This window comes from Pomacea canaliculata, linkage group LG1 (genome assembly GCF_003073045.1).
Source record: "Pomacea canaliculata isolate SZHN2017 linkage group LG1, ASM307304v1, whole genome shotgun sequence".
Lineage (NCBI taxonomy): Eukaryota > Metazoa > Mollusca > Gastropoda > Architaenioglossa > Ampullariidae > Pomacea > Pomacea canaliculata.
The window spans coordinates 20,997,720-21,015,961 of record NC_037590.1 but is presented as its reverse complement, the minus strand read 5'-3'; the positions used below and the strand labels follow the sequence as shown (position 1 = coordinate 21,015,961).

General features: G+C 39.7%; 2 protein-coding genes across 2 annotated transcripts; both read left to right on the top strand.

Moving 5' to 3' along the window:
• The first annotated feature begins 932 nt into the window (after positions 1-932).
• On the top strand, positions 933-9,718 carry LOC112560499 (guanylate cyclase 32E-like). The gene is made up of 8 exons (XM_025232400.1): positions 933-1,319; positions 5,942-6,134; positions 6,378-6,530; positions 8,091-8,258; positions 8,530-8,631; positions 8,806-8,957; positions 9,347-9,439; positions 9,713-9,718. The coding sequence occupies exons 1-8, from the start codon at positions 933-935 to the stop codon at positions 9,716-9,718; spliced, it is 1,254 nt and encodes a 417-aa protein (XP_025088185.1).
• LOC112564287 (speract receptor-like) lies at positions 6,382-18,105 on the top strand. The gene is given in 20 exon segments (XM_025238993.1): positions 6,382-6,530; positions 8,091-8,280; positions 8,496-8,631; positions 8,806-8,957; positions 9,347-9,439; positions 9,950-10,027; positions 11,226-11,340; positions 11,679-11,831; positions 12,021-12,125; positions 12,496-12,567; positions 13,015-13,180; positions 13,358-13,510; positions 13,669-13,797; positions 13,800-13,851; positions 14,223-14,363; positions 14,752-14,875; positions 15,021-15,264; positions 15,421-15,519; positions 15,875-15,966; positions 16,292-18,105. Coding segments are annotated over 14 exon segments (2,313 nt in total). The 5' UTR covers positions 6,382-6,530; positions 8,091-8,280; positions 8,496-8,631; positions 8,806-8,957; positions 9,347-9,439; positions 9,950-10,027; positions 11,226-11,325; the 3' UTR covers positions 17,060-18,105.
• The last annotated feature ends 137 nt before the right edge of the window (positions 18,106-18,242 follow it).

Here is an 18,242-nt window from a genome sequence, read left to right as displayed (position 1 = left end):
GTGCTCACTGTGCAAAAACTGTTGGGAAGGGAAGACCTCGCAATCGCGTTGCCTGGCTGTAAAGATGAGGTAGGGGAGAAGAAAAAAAAAAAAAGAGAGAGAAAAGAGTTTCTGTTGCGAAGGACACTGACTTTAATTCGTTTCGTCATCTGCAACCCTTTGGACCCCCCATTCCCTCCCTCGCCTCTTCCCAGCCCAACCCTCGTTTCAGACGCTCCAATGCTCTAGCAACACTTTGCGCTCGTTCCGCGTGATTAAAACTGAACCAGGAGGAGGCGCTTTGAACTCGCCCATATTGCCCTTCATCGCCCTGAGACCAGTGGAGGGAAGCTTTGCCCCTCCTTTCTGACCTAGGTGCGCTCAGTCACGCGTGAACCTGAAGTAGTTCGTTTCAACAGACCATGATTTCCATTGGCGAGAGCGACACTGATCGTATCGGGCAAATCAGTTTTCGTTGCTCTTGTTTCTCGGCCTGTGACCGCATCTGACGTCATCATCACGTTGCTGAAGAGGATGTTTCACAACAGGTGGACGCAGTGAAGTTTGTGTGACTGAACACCATCCATGACCATGCTGCTAAGGATGGATAGGTTTCGGTTTACTGAAACTTGTGCTGGCTATTTGTGTGATGTTAGCTATTTTTATAAAATATTCTCGAAAGGATAGGTCATCGCAGACGTGAATGTCTGACTGCGCTGTGATAAAGCCCGGATGTGGATATCTTTCTCTGTTCAAGCAGAACGCTGCAAGGTTTTCCCAGCAAATTCCCATACCAGTTGCTTTTGCGAAAGGTAGTCCATACTCTGTGAGTCTGTGTCTAATGTCGCCTGAAGCAAATCAAATTTTCAAACCGGAAGTGACATACTTCAAACCTGAGTGTTAGATTGAAAAAAAAAATGTGTCTGCTGGGAGATGTGCTGTGATTGCACACGATGGAGCGACTATGGCGTGCTGTCTGCTGGCAGATGTTGCTACTATGGAGTCTGAGCATCATAGGATACGAGGCTCAGACTCAGAAAGAAAACCTGACAATCGGGTACATCACGTCGATGGACGGACCGCCTCTGGTGCAGGCAGAGGGACGCTCCATCTCGGGCGCCATGAGCCTGGCCGTCAACGTTATCAACGAAAACCCCAGCATCCTTCCCAACCACACCCTGCGGTTTATTTTCTCAGACAATCACGCCGACCCTCTGGCAAGTGTCCACGTGCTCACGGAGCAGTGGAGGGCGCAGGCTATTGCCTTCATTGGACCCGAGGGCTACTGTGAGACAGAGGCGCGGGTGGCCGCCTCTTGGAACCTACCCATGGTGTCTTACGTAAGGCTTATTCTTCAAACCTATCTGCCTACAGCTGTCTGCCTTCCTGTAAACTCCTTGACTATCTTTCTAAACATACATCTCTTGTCTCTGTATCTTGGTCCTTGTCTGATGCAATTACCTACCTAATTTTATCTGCTTGCCCGGGATTTGGATTAAATCTTACAACCGCAAAAGAAACGGCACTACTTCCTGTTGGTCAATTACATTTATATATATACTTTTTTTTTTTTCAATATCAACTACATTGATTCCATAAAACCCGACGCTTAATTATTGACACTTTAGTTTCGCGGTGTCGAAATTTCAGAAGCAAATCGAAGACTAGAATAATATGAGATTAAAAAAAAGTGAGTAGGCGTGAAGAAGAACAAAAAAAAAAAAAAAAAAAAATGAGGGCAAGCAAAATAGAGAAGGAGAGAGAGAGAAGGGGCAGCAGAACACATGCAGTTTAATGCGAAGACAATCGTGTAAAATAGAACACCGAATGGCGGGCCCTGCGGCTTTCTCTAAAGTTTGTCAGTATATCGGTCATGTCCTGCTTTTTCAGGTGTTTCGTTATCTTTCAAGGACTTCAGCAAAACGGTAATCAAAGTTAATTTATATCTGAAAGAGCATCAATCGAGTTCATAGGTTTTAAAAAAAACGTGATTATGTTTTAATAACGGATAATGTTTCCTAAAAAAGTATTGTGAGCTATTATTCATAAATGTAAATAACTGTTTTAAAATCGATAATGATCAAGTCAGAGATCAAACAAAGCGATCAAGGCCACAGTTTAAACTAGGCATGTCAGCTGCAGCAAATATCAAAATGTATTTAATAATCCTCACAACCTCCACCGCAGGCACTTAGTAGTGTTTGCTTTTAGTGCTAACAACTGTTTAGAAACGAAATGGTGATGTAAGACACCGAACAATGCGATTTTCAAAGATTCCAGCACTTTTGTTTTCTTTCTGTAAGTGACAGCATGAGATGTGTTCAGCACGTGCCCAAAATCCACGCTGATTTTACACTTTCAATTTCGGTTTTCAGCCGCCCATAAATTTTTCTGTGCGAGGAAGCATTCGTAAAGATGTGGACCCCAGGCACGGTTCTGACAGAACCCTCTCTTCTAAAAAACGTTCGCGAATGGCTCACAAGAAAGAGCAAGTTGGAAAAAAAGGTTTCACAAGCTAGGTTTTTGAAAAACTATACCAAAAACATGCTGTGATTCTGATATCACACGAAACATAATGTTTTGCCCTAAAATACGGTAAGGACCTCTGTGTACAAAAATGGTAACATAACAAAAAATTCCTTGAAGTAGAAGGCTCTGTATAAAAAAAACGATGAAGTAACATACAGCGCACACGTGGTGTAACTTTAGATGATTTTAAGAAAAACACAGTTTTGTGAAGATGAGGCTCGATTAGGTAAAGTTAGGTAAATACCTGTTAGGTAAAGTATAGAAGTATAGATACAAACTAGTCACATGACGTTGCGGTGGGTGTTCAAAAACTGGAAATAAGCTATGTAATAATATACAAGCTTAAGCGCATAAATTTAAGCTTTAAAATTGAATGATTTAATTTGATTCTTGTATTACTCTCATTAAACTATTGTCTGATATCTCTTCTCTACTTTCTTTCTTTGTTTTACTTTTCTTTTTTAGTTTTGCCTTTGTCATTATTATCCACATTCTTGTCGTCGTAACTTATCCTTGTCCCCAATCTCAACCTTTGCTTTGTTTTTTCTGTTTTGTCTACTCTGTTCAAGCTAATTAGTTAACCTTTGTTTCTGGCGATATCTTTGTCTTACGACATCCTCTATATATATATTTTTTTGTCTTTTATATATATATCCCCAGAATATGAAAAAAACCTTTAACGAATACATGTTGATTTATATTAAATAAACTTTTTTTCAAACAAATTGTATAAGAGACAGCCAGACGCCTTTTTCTCGAGCGTGTTTAAATTATATTCTACTGGTTCTTGAAATAATGGTTTGCCTAGTTTGGAGGTCTCTTGTTTCAAAAAGAAACAAGAAACGAGTTAAATTTTACCCACCTGCCTTTACAAAGCTTAAGTTAAATGATCGAACATAGTAAGTACCTAATTTTTTTCTGGATTTTATTTATTACTTTCGATTTCACAGACGACCGACGGATCATAATTAAAAAATAAAGCTTCTAAGATGATTTTTCTTGGTGTGGGAGATTTTGCAACAGCTGCTCCTTGTCCACGTCCTCGTGATGTAGAGGTTTCGTCAGACAAGTTTTCAAGCGTGGGCAGCTCACGGAGAAGCAGACGGCTGTTTTGATTGTACCTGTTACCCATGGAGTAGCCCACTACCCATGCAATAACAGCCAACATAATTGTTAATCTTGATGGTTACCATGGTCGCCGGGAGTCCAACCTCGCAATAAAGACATTGTGGCTAATCAGTGAAGATCTTGAATGCAAATAACACCATTGTGTTAAGGTCTCTCTCCATCTCTCTCTCCTTTTTATGAGGTCTCTCACACGTCTGCAAATGTGGCTTTTAAATGGGGCAGTCGAGTGTGACAAGTCACAATTTTTTAACAAGAAGACTTCATGCTCAAGTTAAAAGACAATGAAGAAGCCTACTTGAACAAACCCATTTAAATCCTTTCTTTCAAACTCGAAACGTCATTATATGAGGAAAAGATTTAATTGCTGTTAGTTCAATTAAAAATAAGTCTGTTTTATTTTCCAATGTCGTTTTGACCTCTTACTATACCGAGCACTGTTTCACAGATCCTAGCCTGGTTACAGGATACAGCTCTTAACTGTGCTTTCTGTATTTCTCGTGACTGTGATCACATTGGAATAACTGCCAGCAATTTGCGACTCGGAGGCCATTTCACTTATACAGGAATCAAGATCCTGTCGGTCCTACAGGTAATTAATCAGACCAGTTTCCTGTTGCCAGCGGGAGGCTTTGAAGAACATTTGTTTAACCACCCGTCGTCTTTGTGACTCTACTTTTCCTTCTCCCACCCGTGGCGGTGAACGCACAAACTTTCAGTGGGGTGCTTTCTCGGTCTTTCATCTTCGAAGGCTTGTCTTTGCTGGATTTGAACAAAAGTTCTTTCTTATCAGCCCTGTTTGAAACGAGGTCTTTAAAGAAATGAACTGATTTCTTGCTGAGAGCAGAGACAACAAGCTTGCAATCTTTAGGTCTATCAACATACAAAGGTAGACCAGGCCGAAGGAGGAGTAAACGTAACTTGTCTAATTAAATAAGACATGGCACATAGAGGGCAGAGGCCATCTACTTCCTAACAATCAGCTTAACTCGTTTTCTTCAGATTGCCAGCTTAAGTTCCTTTCTTTAAACAACGTTCTAGCTTAACATCCAAGATGGCAATTTTCTGTCAGGCATGGCCCCCAATCACCTGCACTGCTGGTTTCAGAAGTTTTGGAGAACACGAAAACAAAGTCATTACTACTTCCGCTTGCAATGCTACGACGCAAATGAGACATGATTATTCCTGCTTTACATATCTTATTTGTCATCAAGCCCCAGTTGTGAACATATAGAGATTCAAAAGTAATAGTGTTCCAGATTGCCTGATTGAAGATACTGCTCAGTCCCAGCCTCTACTAAATATTAGTTCCTATAGGGAGTGTCTGACAGCGGCTTGGTGCGATTTTTCAGGCGTTACGAACGATAGTGGGACTTTATTACGGATTTGGGTAAAAGGGAGTAGTCTTACATGACCTTTTTTATTAATATGTTCTTTGTTTGGCCCTGTGGTAGGCCGGCAGTATTGCTTAGATAATAAAAGGAAGGGAGAGGCGATGACAGCCGACGTAGATAGTAATAACCATAAAGGGCGCTAAATGCAATGCAATCTCATGCTTGTAATAAGAATATTGTCACGTGTCTTTTTTCTGTGTGCAACTTGTTCAGAAACTTTGACCTTTGAACTAGATCTCAGCCAGTCAACGCCATCTCTCATCTTCAGGCACCTGCCATCATACACGTGTTTCTCCTCCGGTCTCACCCTCCGACACACGTACGCACATGAAAAGCGTTCGAAAATTCAGATATCTAAATAGTGAATAAATGTACGTGTTTGTCTATAAACTTCTGTGGATGCCACCATAGTAATCAATAACAAATAAAACAAAAATATATACGAAAAATACCTATAATAGCAATAGTAGCTTAAATTGGCAATGAGCAAAGTTTGATTTATTGTTGATTACAAGTTACTAAAAGAGTAATGGTTCCATAAGGGTGGTAAACTGTAAATAGCTCCGTGATTAGGCCACGAAATGAGAAAAACAGAGCAAGAATTATTATATGTTTGAAACTGTGTTGGCAAAGGGAGCTACAATTACTTAGCGGAGCGACAATCAAACCGGAAACCAACGTTCGACGTAAAAAAAAAAACAATGACAATGAACCTCCTTTAAAACGACAACCATCTCCAAAGTGAAATTGGCAAAATTTGTAATAATAACAAAACAAAGGGAAGTTATTACAGTGTTGGTGATGAAAGTATAATGTTTTCATTGAACATTTGTATCTGTATGTGCTAGAAGGAAGAGGGTGAGAAGCAAACAAATTTCAAAACACAAAGTCAAAGTGTTGTATTCGTGTTACAGAAATGCAGCGACCCCGTGGTGTCCGACAAGAGTCGATTCCCAACGTTCGCCAGAACTCAACCGTCCAGCTCTCTCTCGGGCAGCTCCGTGGTGCGGCTGATGCTGTACTACGGCTGGAGGAAGTTTAGCATCGTCGTGGAGCTCAACGACCTGATGATCGAGCAGGACAGAAGCTCAAGATCTTGGCCAAACAGTTCAACATGACAATCAACGACTTTGTCAACATTACTTCTCCGTACAGCTCTCTATACGACAGTCACGAAATACGGCAATTAGTCCTGAATACATATCTACGAACAAGAGGTAGTCTTGTCTTGAAACTGAGTGGGTGGGTGAGAGAAAAGTTAATTATGTTTTGGTAACAAAGTAAGCATTTATTGTTTGACGTCGACGACTTTCATAGAAAAAGAACATAATTATACATTTTATTTTTCAGTTTATGTTCTGTTCACGTGCACCAAGGCCTTTCAGGATATGGTGAACTTTCTACAGGAGATGGGGCTCACAGACACAGGGGAATATGTCGTCATCGGCATACGGGATGATGAGACATACGATGAAACGAAAGCCTCCAGCCTCGTCATACCTGGTACACGGCTTTTGCTTCGTTTATTATCAAAACTGCTTTGTTTGAAAACCTGGTGTGAATAGTATGTTTACAGATAGAACATTGCCACGCTAGAGTGCAGTAAATATCAAGAGAATCATACAAAGACAATCATAATATTTTATCGTCCATTACTAAGGGCTTTTATGTGATATTTGAAAACAGTGTCTAAAAATAAATTCATAGACTGTGTGGAGATACGAAAATCTAAACAAAAACCTAAATTGCAAATTTTGCCCATGAGTCACTTTCTTCTGTTGATTTATACTCTTATTTATTGTCTAAGTCTCTAGCAAAAATACAGAAAAAACAAACAAATAAATTAAAACAGAAGGAACCCAGTAATAACTTTTACTGACCGATAAAACAATGTTTACCCGAATTAGCGACCTGTCCTCTATGAAATCTTAGCAGTGCTGCACGGATGTTGTGTTCGTGATGACTGAGGTAGATAACGGAGGGAGACATACCATTGCTATACACAAGCTTTGAGTCACGTAGCAACATTTATTTACATATATGGTAGAGATGTTTACAGTTTGCGGAACGATCAATATAAAATAATGAATATTGCGGATAACTACTAAACGCTCGTAAACACATGCGATCGGATTTTCTGCTTTAAAAAGCTGAGAATGCCATGCACTAAAAAGTTCAAGAGAAGACGAGCTGGAAACAATGATCATTGTTTATAGTAGAAATGTTATCATGAAGAGCGTTGAAGTATGTGAAGGATGATTGCACACGCTCGGATGCTTTGTTTTGACAAAAGTACAACAGTTTAACATTTTCCGCTGTTGATCATTTAAATTTATTTTAAAGGGATATACAAAGTACAAAGCTGATCTCCGCATTCTTCGTAACCTTGACACGTGATGCGGTGAACGGAGTTAGCAGAGGGTCACAGCATGCAGTCACAATGATCCGTTCAAAGTTCACATTGGTCACGCCCACTACCTCCCGAGTGCACTCAAACATTTCGAGAGGATTCATGGCAGAACTGTCGAGTTCCAAGCTGCTGATGCTGATTGTTAAACTGTCAAACGCCTGCCACGAGACTTATGGGATAAATTTCCATTTGCGGATGCGGAGGCTGCCGATGGCCAAAGTGTTAGCCGCCAAGGGGCCGTGTGCACAACACTTTGCTAGGCTTCTGTGACCTCACTCTTAACAGTCAGTTAACTGTTAGCATCTTAACTGTCTCCTTCGAGTCGACCAACGTGTTGTGTACTGCGGCTGTGTATACTAGCTCTCCTTAAGAAATGTTGGTGTTACACTTAGGAATATTAAAACAAACCAAACACGCTCCTTTCTCCGTGACCTCCTTCAATCATTCAAATCCTTGCATTAAAGAAATGTTGTTAGTTGAAACAATTTATTGTCAGCTACACTTCACGACTATGATGATGGCGATGATGACGACGATGATGATCTTCAAAACTGGCTTTAGTTCTCTACTAGCATCATGTTTGCGCCCAAAGAAACTGGCGACTGCGACCTAACTTTAATCTCAAACTGACAGTTTGCACTCTCATGTTTCAGACACAGAGTTTCGGGAGTTGAACACTAACAATACAATCCGGGCCTTCCGGTCCGTCCTGATGCTCATATCGACTCCGCGCACTAACCCCAACTTTAGTGTCTGGGAGGACAACGTCCGCCACCTGCTACACAAACCACCGTTCAACTGCCGGAGTCCCCGCTACAGAAGTACTTCGGAATCAAAATAGGCGTGAGTCGCATTTTGAAACTGCGCACAGTTTCGCTCTTTTATGCATAAATGAGATTTAGATAGTAGTAGATAATGTACAGAGAATTCTCAACTTGTTTAGAACGGGGGTCTCGCGAATTCAAGCAGTAGCTAAGACAAACAAAACAAATAAAATAAAGAAAGGTTTGAAAACAATTTTCTGTTTTAATAAGCAAAACTACACGCCCTTGCTTCAGATTTCCATTTTTGGAGCCTACCTGTATGACGCAGTGCAGGTGTATGCCCGAGCTCTCCACGAAGTCCTCATAAGCGGCGGAGACATTCGCAACGGAACGGATATTTTCAATCGCATCAAAGACAGAACCTTCCAAGGTCTGCTCTCTTCCTAGTCCTATTCTTCTATTAAATCTGTACCAAATATTCCTTGATGCACACCGCAATATTTCTTTCTCACCTACAATTTCTCTTGGAAGCAAACGGAGAAGTAAAGACGTGTCTAATGCATTGTTTTCTCTCATTGTTTTGACTCTGTATGTGCGTGCCTAGGTATACAAGGACATGAAGTTTACATCGACGAAAATGGTGATGCAGAGGCTAACTTTACCGTGCTGGCACTCAGACCTGACACCGGTATCTATGGCTATGCCATGAGGCCCATAGGGCGATTTCTGAGAGACACACTCGACAGACACAATCTGGTCGGTATTTTTATTTTAAAGCAACAATTTATGTTTTGTGGGATAAAGCATGCATGTTTTACTCTCTTATTTTCCGTCATTAAATATTATCAATGTAAACTATCATTTGTACAACGGAGTAACCCTGATATCTAGAAAAAATACTACTGCAGTTGTCTTGCCTTTGTACGTAAGTGGTGTTGAGAGTGACAGAAACGGACTACTAGTACTACCTACTACTATTACATTGTCCTTAAGTTTAGTGTACGGTCATGGATTTGTATTCTTGTAACTGTTTGCTTACTGAGCTAAAGTACTATTTTTGATGGAGTTTATAGACTTTCTATTTTTCCGTATAAATATGTAAAAATACAGAAAATGGTAAATGTTACAGTTTTATTCATTTTCAGACATTCATAGAAGATGTAAAAGTATACGGAGAGTTTATTCCCTTGGACGAACCAGAGTGCGGTATGAAGGGCAGAAATGTAAACCCCAACCCAGTAAGTCCTTTGAAAAAATAAAATACAACAATATAACAAAGCTACTCTGTAACACAATGCCAATTTCAGAATTTTTCTGATAAGCACAGGTGTTGGAAATGAAATAGAACTAAAGAACAACATTAAGTTTTATTTCGTGCATAAAGTTAATATTTTGTATTAAGGATGAAACACTACCTTTCTGAGCAGTTTTACTTAATACAAAATATACAACATTATATTGCAACAAGTTGGTGCATTCTCTCTTTGTCTATGTTCTATCTGCTTACACAGATGTAAATGACACACATGCACCTACTCAAAGGATGTTCACACACATACAATATAAACACAGTTCTAAGCGTGCATTGTATTCCTGAAAATGTTGGGTCAGTGGCTGCATGTGTTTTGTATCTTAGCATGCTATTCTTTATTATTGTCAGCCAATGTTTTTAAAGTCATTTTATTTATCGTTGGTCTACTTTAGTTGTGATGCTGAACGATAAACTTCCTCTATTATTATGTTTGCAGACTACGTTGGGTTTATCGTCGGAGGCTGTTAGGTACCATTGCCTTAATAGTAGTTTGCATCCTTGTAGGTATATACAGGTGAGTAAAACAATGCAACCTTCAACTAGTTCAGAGTATTTAATGCATCTGATGTAATAAAGAATATCAAAATAGCCAGGAGGAATAGAAGAGGGAAATGTCATCAACCTCTCGTCTGAGCAACTGGGAAACAAGGACACGCGCGATGATAATTTACACATTTGAATACATCAGTCATGCTCTGACAAAGACAGTCTCACTGTTAAAGTTAAATATTTAAACATCAATAGAAGGTACGCAGTACGCTAAAAGAAACAAATTTTGTAAATTTAATGTTCATTTTCCCTGTAAAGATATTGCTTTACCGCAAAGTATCTGTGAAACAGACTACAGGATTAAAGAGATAGTTGTAGAGTTCAAATCCCGCCTTCAGTTAAAAAAAAAAAAAGCGAATTGCCATTGGGTATTCCAAAGGCTATTAATCGCAAAAATGAAAAGTAATGTATTCAGCTAGTTATGTTTATTGAATAAGGAAGCGAAGAAGGACACGAGCCACATAATTTATGTTTCATCTGACTTTCCTCTTCCAAGGTGATCATCGATTCGATACAGGTGTCTAGCACATGACAGTAATGTCCCCACGTCCTTTGCTTTATGTGATTTTTAATGGGAGCCCTGGGCAAGCAAGTTGATTTTAAAAACATTGTGACTTCTACACGCATATTGTCAGCTTCGTTTATAAGTTGATGCTGCGGTAAAATAGTTTTACGAGATGAAGCAAGGTTTCTTTGAGATGTTGGGATTTATTAAACCGTTTCTAACCAGTTTTAAAATTTAAATTGTGAGAAGTATGTATAAAAAATTGATGCGGTATTATTCTAGAGTGTGGAATGGTCTAGACATTGCATAGACATTGTATAGACACACACACACACAGAGGGTATAACGGCGCTCAGACAGGCAATGCAAAAATCTCGTTAATTCTCGTCTGGCAGATGTTACTGTTATTTTGACAAGAAGAAATAAATCTTCTGGAATATTTCTGGTCTTGCCTGTCAAAGATGAAACTAGTTTTGACAAGAGAAATTGCAGGTCTTTACAGAATTAGATATCATTTTGCATGATACTATACTGCTCGTGGTGAGGCAGGTGAAAGAGTAAACTGTGAAGGTCGTGGCGCAAGGATGTCTCAGTCAGTATTTACCATTGCCATCAAGCACAAAAAAGTCTTTTTTGATTATGAATTGCTTTTCTTTAGGAACTGGCGGTACGAACAAGAGCTGGCCAGTCTCATCTGGAAGATAGACCCAAAAGAGATTCAAAAGAAGCCAGAGACTGCTTATTCCGCCATATCCATCATGAGTAATAACGGGGTAGGGATTGAACAACCACTTCTACTTTCATGCAGTCGCTACAATCATATGCTGCACTGATGTCACAATATCTTACTCGTGGCTACCATCTCTGACAAAGATCTAATTTGATGCAGAAATTGTGTAAATTGGAAGAGGAATAGCAAAATGATTTCATTGATGATTCGGTATTCAGAACACATAGCTTACTTGATCAGTTCTTCTCTTATATCTCTACGATGTGCAAGAAAGAAAAACGATAAAACACATGAAAACTGTCGAAAGGATACCAGGAGGGGAAGGGGAAGAAGATATAGTTGATAACGTGCTTCAAACTCATATTATTGTTTTATTCACAGCCACACAACACTCTCACCATGAACTCTGAGGTCATCCAGGAACAGCGATTCACTGAGATCGGCGTCTACCGGGGAAGCCTCGTGGCCCTCAAGCCCATACACACCCGCCATCACATTGATGTCACTCGAGACATGAGACTGGAACTGAAACAGGTGAGACATGAGAATGGACTGAAACTGGTGAAACATGAGAATGGGACTGAAACTGGTGAGACATGAGACACTTTATGCAGCATCTGTTGTAGGCAGACCTAACTTTTCTGTCAATGCACACTGGTTCTTCCTCTCAAAATGAAAGTAAAACTGATTTATCCGACATTTGTGATTTGTGTCCCTGTACAGCTGCGTGACATTCGTCATGACAACATCGTTCACTTCATTGGAGCCACCGTGGAGCACAATTGCCTTCAAATCGTCACTGACTACTGCTCAAAGGGCAGCCTTGAGGTATGATAGTCAATCTATTTGCCTTTTTCCCCTTTGCCATAAAATAGAATGTCCCTAAATAATAGTTTTTTTTTTTACAAAGCTGTAAGAAGTACTAATGTATTTGAACAATGATCTTAATATAAGCCAAACCTTCAAATACATTACCTTAAAAAATTACCTGCTCAAAGACACAAGCAGATGAAGTAACAGGATGTCATATTAGTTTTCGCTTGCTCATGCAAATTAACAACAAATTATTTGCTAGAGAAAGAAGTAATCACGGATTATGAAAGGTTTTTACATGAAATTCAAAGTGTTTTAAATATAAAATAGTATCTTATTTAACCGTCTTCAATAAACTGAGTATTGTTCTGTTCTGTATTGACAGGACATACTTGAAAATGCCGACTTAAAGCTGGATCATATGTTTACTGCCTCTATTGTCTCTGACATTCTGAAGGTAAAACATCGTTTTAATTTTTAATAGAAAGTGTTGGAAGTTTGTTTTGAATAGTTTTATTACGTGATTTTAATTTAATTTTAGCATCGAAACTAACTTACAACTTTCCTTTATTAATATTGGAGCAAAATAATATTCTTATCTTGCTAATTATACACTGTCTTCTGCTTTAACATTAGACGACAGGCAAAAATTTTTTTAACTTCGTTAGAACTTACTTTTATCACATACTAAAATTAAATAATTTGTAGCTGCACACAGAAGCTCTCTTACCTCTCACAGATCCTCTCCGAAATTAATTTCTCTTCTGTGGCTTTGTATATAATGTTCTACTTTATACCAATGTAATAAACACCACATTACATTCATTTTCATGATTGGGTATCACAGTTACATTCAATGAAAGTTTCTAGTAAGTCGTGGTGTAAAGCTGTTTTGTTGTTTCAGGGTATGATGTACATTCATTCGAGTCCTATAGTATGTCACGGGGAGCTGAAATCCTCCAACTGTTTGGTGGACAGCAGGTGGGTGGTCAAGATCTCCGACTTGGGCCTGAAGCGATTCAAAGCTCGCAAAATGATCCCCGACATAGGAATACACGCGAAATACAAACGTAAGGACACTGGTGTTAGCTTCTGTTTATAGGGCTAGTGACCAGCAATATGTTTTAATGATTCTGTTCATCAGTTTCTGTTGATAGTTCACAATACGTCGTAAAATTTCAATAGAGTGGTAGAAAAACAAATGTTGTGGTCATATGCAATTAAAAGTAATTGAAGCCCTTTTCTAGGTTTATTATGGACAGCACCGGAGATTCTACGAAAAAATATTCCACTTCCACTGGGAGGTACGCAGAGAGGAGATGTCTATTCATTTGGAATCCTTCTTTACGAGATCATGTGTAGAAAAGGTCCCTACGGAGACTGCCATCTGTCGCCGAGAGGTAATAATGATCAGATATCAAATATCAACGTGATTTATCTAATAATGGAAACAGTAAACTTCAGAAATATAGTTTTAGGTTTTGTAGTGAGATGTTGTAATAGGGAACTTTTTATTTGTTAAATATGGATGAAGGTTTGTGTAAACAATGTCTTGCAGAAATTATATCGCGAGTGACTCGAGGGCCTGTCGATGGCATCGCCTTCCGCCCCAACACATCGCAGCTGACGTCATGCGACACCTACATCCTCGACACCATGCGCGCCTGCTGGGATGAGAACCCCGACCTCCGCCGGACCTCAAGACCTGTAGAAGACTTCTGATGCCGATGCAGAAGGGCATGTAGGTGTTTGGTACATGTAAATAGCAGAGAAATGTTATAAAAAGAAAGTTGCCACTCAAAAGATTTATGTATGAAGTTCACATGTCTTTTGGATTTTGCTCTTTTTGATTCTGCACTCTTATCTCTCTCACAAAAATATTCACATGTTTATAAATCTTCATTTCACTTGTTTGGTCATTGTCCTGAAATTTATTTTGTTGAAATTATTTTCGCTTTCTATATATATATTAGCTAATGTTTAATTTTTATATCTGAAAAAAATTATGTAACGTATGGGTGTTGGTGAAATAGTAAAATGATGTATCGACATAAAATGGAACTAAAACTACAAATCATCGGAATAGATGATGCATGTTTCTAAATGGGACAGGGGAGCGAATATCTTCGACAACATGATGGCATTGATGGAGCGCTATGCCAACAACCTTGAGTCTGTTGTAGCGGACAGAACTGTGGAGCTCAACGAAGAGAAGAAGAAAACAGAAATGCTGCTTCATCGTATGCTTCCTCCGTGAGTTCATCCTAACAAAATCACTTTATACTTGATGACCTCCCTGTCTTTTACAATCAAGCACTGTGCTAGAATGTTATAGGCGGCTTAGTCACAGCCAGGTCACGTGGGGTCAGAGACCTATCGAAGGGCAGCACCGCACACAAATGGGTACAACATTTAATTCGTAATACCAACCAGTCCAATGTTTGCTTGATAGATTGCTGACTGAACGCCTGATTTCTGGCTTCTTTTTTGTTATTAACTAATTCAACGCACGTATGAATGTAGCATTCTGCTGTTCTTGTAAGGATGGCCAAGAAAAACTTTCTTTTGTGTTAATGTAAGCCCAAATGGTTATACTAATAATATGAATAAATCTCATTTTAACTGGTCTTTCCACTTCTAGAAGCGTAGCAGCACAGCTCGTTCGTGGCGCCTCTGTCATCCCAGAAGCCTTCGAGTCTGTCACCATCTACTTCAGCGACATCTGCGGTTTCACAGCCATGTCCTCCGAGAGCACCCCTATGCAGGTACTCACCGGTGCAAAAACAAATTAAGCGAGTGCGAAGTCCCCCTGCAACTAGCTTTTGAGAATGGTCATTTTCTTGCATTTCTTTCTAACTTCTTTGGCTGCGTAACATTAAAAGTGATAAAGAAAGCAACTGTTTGTGTTAGGTGGTGGACATGCTCAACGACCTGTACACACTGTTCGACAACGTCATCAAAAACTACGACGTCTACAAAGTGGAGACAATCGGCGATGCCTACATGGTGGTCAGCGGCCTGCCGCACCGTAACGGCCTGAAGCACGCCGGCGAGATCGCCTCCATGTCGCTGCACCTCCTGTCCGCCATCAAGCAGTTCCAGATCCGCCATCGGCCTCACGACATCCTCAAGCTTCGCATTGGCATGCACACTGGTAAGGTCATCCTGGATGACATCAACATGGTGATAACATTTGGTTTGAAGTCTTGTTGGCGTTTTTTGCCAGTAAATTGTTTTTAACTTGTGATGGTTTCACACTTTATAGAGGATTGGGATAAAAGCTTGAGGAAAGTCTGAACTCTTGCTGCAGGACCTTGTGTCGCTGGCGTGGTTGGCCTGACCATGCCCCGGTACTGTCTGTTCGGCGACACTGTCAACACGGCCTCCAGAATGGAGTCGACAGGAGAGGGTAATTCTTGTCAATATGGCTATAACCTTTCTCTGAACTAAAAAAGTGCATGCATTGCTTATTATACATACATTAGATGAATCTTTAAATGAATCTTTAAATAGCTGCCACATAAACTAAGCAACAAATCCGAACATTCATGTTGATTTTAATCATCATCATCTTTTTCGTATCGTTCTTCTCTTTAATTTTTTGTAAGGCAATAGCAGTCAACGATAACAAGAATAGAGGGTTAGTAATATTATAACAGTAAAAATATCTGAACAAAAATTACAGTCGTTAAAAGCACAAAAGCACAGTCTTTCTTTGATAAAATATTCCAGTCTATGCAACTAAAGCAGACTATTATTTTCAGCTCTGAAAATCCACGTGAGTCCACATAGCAAGAGACTCCTGGACACCCTGGGTGGCTACGTACTTGAAGCACGAGGCCTAATCAGCATGAAGGTAATGCCATCAGCTCTAACGTTGCAGTAAAAAAAAAAACAACAGCAACAACAAATTCCAACAACATATGATGCCATTAAACAAGGCTAGCAACAAGAAATTAAGAATTTAATCTACTATTACAGAAATTTAAAAAGTATTAGCATTATAATCATAGATAACTAGCGAGACACTGTTTCTCTTATTGTTTGTTTCGTATTTGATCGAGAAAGAAGAGATAGACAATTTTGTTGCTGTTGCTGCTGCTAGTGATGATCATGATGAAGGTGGTGGTGACTACGACGACAATGAAACATTGTGTAACATGCATTCACTTTTTTTGCAGGGTAAGGGTGAGGTGATGACTTACTGGCTTAAAGGAGAAAAGAGTACATGCACATCCGAGGACATCGGTGTCCACATCGAATCGTCTGCACACAGCTGCGACAACGACACGACAAATGCTCCTCACGAAGCGGACCACACCAACGATCAACAGACAAATACCAACGTTTCCCTCACCCACTACCTAAAATCCTCCTTGACTTCTGAACACACCGACTCCTCATCGCCCTCTCAATGTTCTTTGTCATCAAGGGTAGAGACAGACCTAAAAGGACCGTCGAAACGGAAGAAAAAGAAATTCCGACGCAAGTCATGGTGGAAAGCTGTCGGAAATAAAAACCACACAAAAGAGAAAGAAGAAGGCGACAACGACGTGTCCAATAACAACGACAACCAACGGAAGTGCGTCATCACGGTGTCGGAACATCAGCCGCAGCACAGCTGCGCGGAGATTAACTACGTCAGCGATCTGCCTCCCTTCTTGAAGACTTCTCCTCTCAGGGAAATCTCAATCAGCTCGGCAGACAGCTCGCGGGGCCTCATCCTTGAGGACGGCAGCGAGGCAGGCGGCAGTCCAGACTGCGTGCCCAAGAGGAAGAGGCACTTGCTTCAGCAACTCCTGAGGAGGACCAAGATGCATCCCGCGCTGGGGGCGCAGGAGGACACGTGCCACTCGGCTTCTCGGGACTCAGTGCAAGCTAACGGCACTCACGTGTCACGTGACAAGCAGTACTACAACGTGGCTTTTACCGGGGACGTCTTGTTGTGAAGCCTGAAGACAGACTATAGGATGGTAGAGAGTGCATCCATGTGATCAGATCATGTCTTACATTGCGGACAATTATCTTTTCTTCTAATCTTTTATTGCAAGTACATTTAACTTGCTAATTGTCTCTGTAAAAACTGTCTTCACGAGGCAGCAGTAACTTTATAAAGCGAAAGTGATGTTGAAGTGATTATGGCATAGATATTGTATCATTTTTGATATTTTTTTTAATTGTTTGCTTTCCATCTGTATACAATACATCATGTTTGACTTTTTGCAGAGGTTCTTATTTATGGCTAAATGCATAAAAGCAATGAGTTTAAAACAAGCATTTTTATCACTAAAATCTTTTCCTACTCTCTATTAAACAAGCGTCTTAGCTGGAGGAAGCAATTTTCTGACAGTCTTTGATTTTAAAAAAATGTTGTTTTTTTTTAAAAAAAAATATCATCTATCTTGAAGAAATGTTTTACTGATGTAGTAGCTACCTGTCACTTTCCAAAATTAATCAAATAGTTTTTTACTAGCTGTTTCGTTTAAAGCTGAAAAGAAATACAATGGAAGACTTTTTCAAAAGTTTTAACGTCTTCGCTCAGAGTAAACGATTCCCCGATGCTTGACTCTACACTTTAGCCAGCAGCTGACTAAACTACGATCGTTAAAAAATCATATTAAATGTAGGCTATTTTCTATTCGAATGTAAAGAACCCTTTCTGTGTGCTTAAGTGTTCAGTTTTGTTTTCGGGTCCAATGCTCCATAATAACTCATAAATCGTGTTGAAAATGTTAATTGTTTGCCAAATGTTTTTAGTCATTGAAATTTGAAACATTATAAGTTGTCCAAGTCGAGAATTTTAACAAGAATTTTTTTTTTCAAGAAAATGTTTTTCGAAGACATTAATACACATTGCTGGTGTTTTAAAATATCAGAAGCTAACCATTCATTTCATCTGCTAAATACTTTGAATTCCGCAATAATGATGGCAGAATCTGTATTAACCTGAAATCCATTTTTGTACTTGGATGATGTGATTAAAATATTAACAATCTTGCTACTGGTGTTACAACCGGTTTTCCTCTTAATTTGTGTTTCATTTTGCAGAAACTATGTCCACAAGCATCAAGCTTTTAAAACGTGCCAGGGGACGTAAAGGTGTACCCCTCCAGCAAACTGACAAAGAGTTAA

Excerpts from the sequence above, each read along its gene's own strand:
- LOC112560499 (XM_025232400.1), top strand. The coding sequence starts at position 933 with ATGGAGCGACTATGGCGTGCTGTCTGCTGGCAGATGTTGCTACTATGG. Across the intron at positions 1,320-5,941 it reads ACCTACCCATGGTGTCTTAC|AAATGCAGCGACCCCGTGGT; the intron begins GTAAGGCTTATT and ends TTCGTGTTACAG. Across the intron at positions 6,135-6,377 it reads CTCAAGATCTTGGCCAAACA|TTTATGTTCTGTTCACGTGC; the intron begins GTTCAACATGAC and ends TTTATTTTTCAG.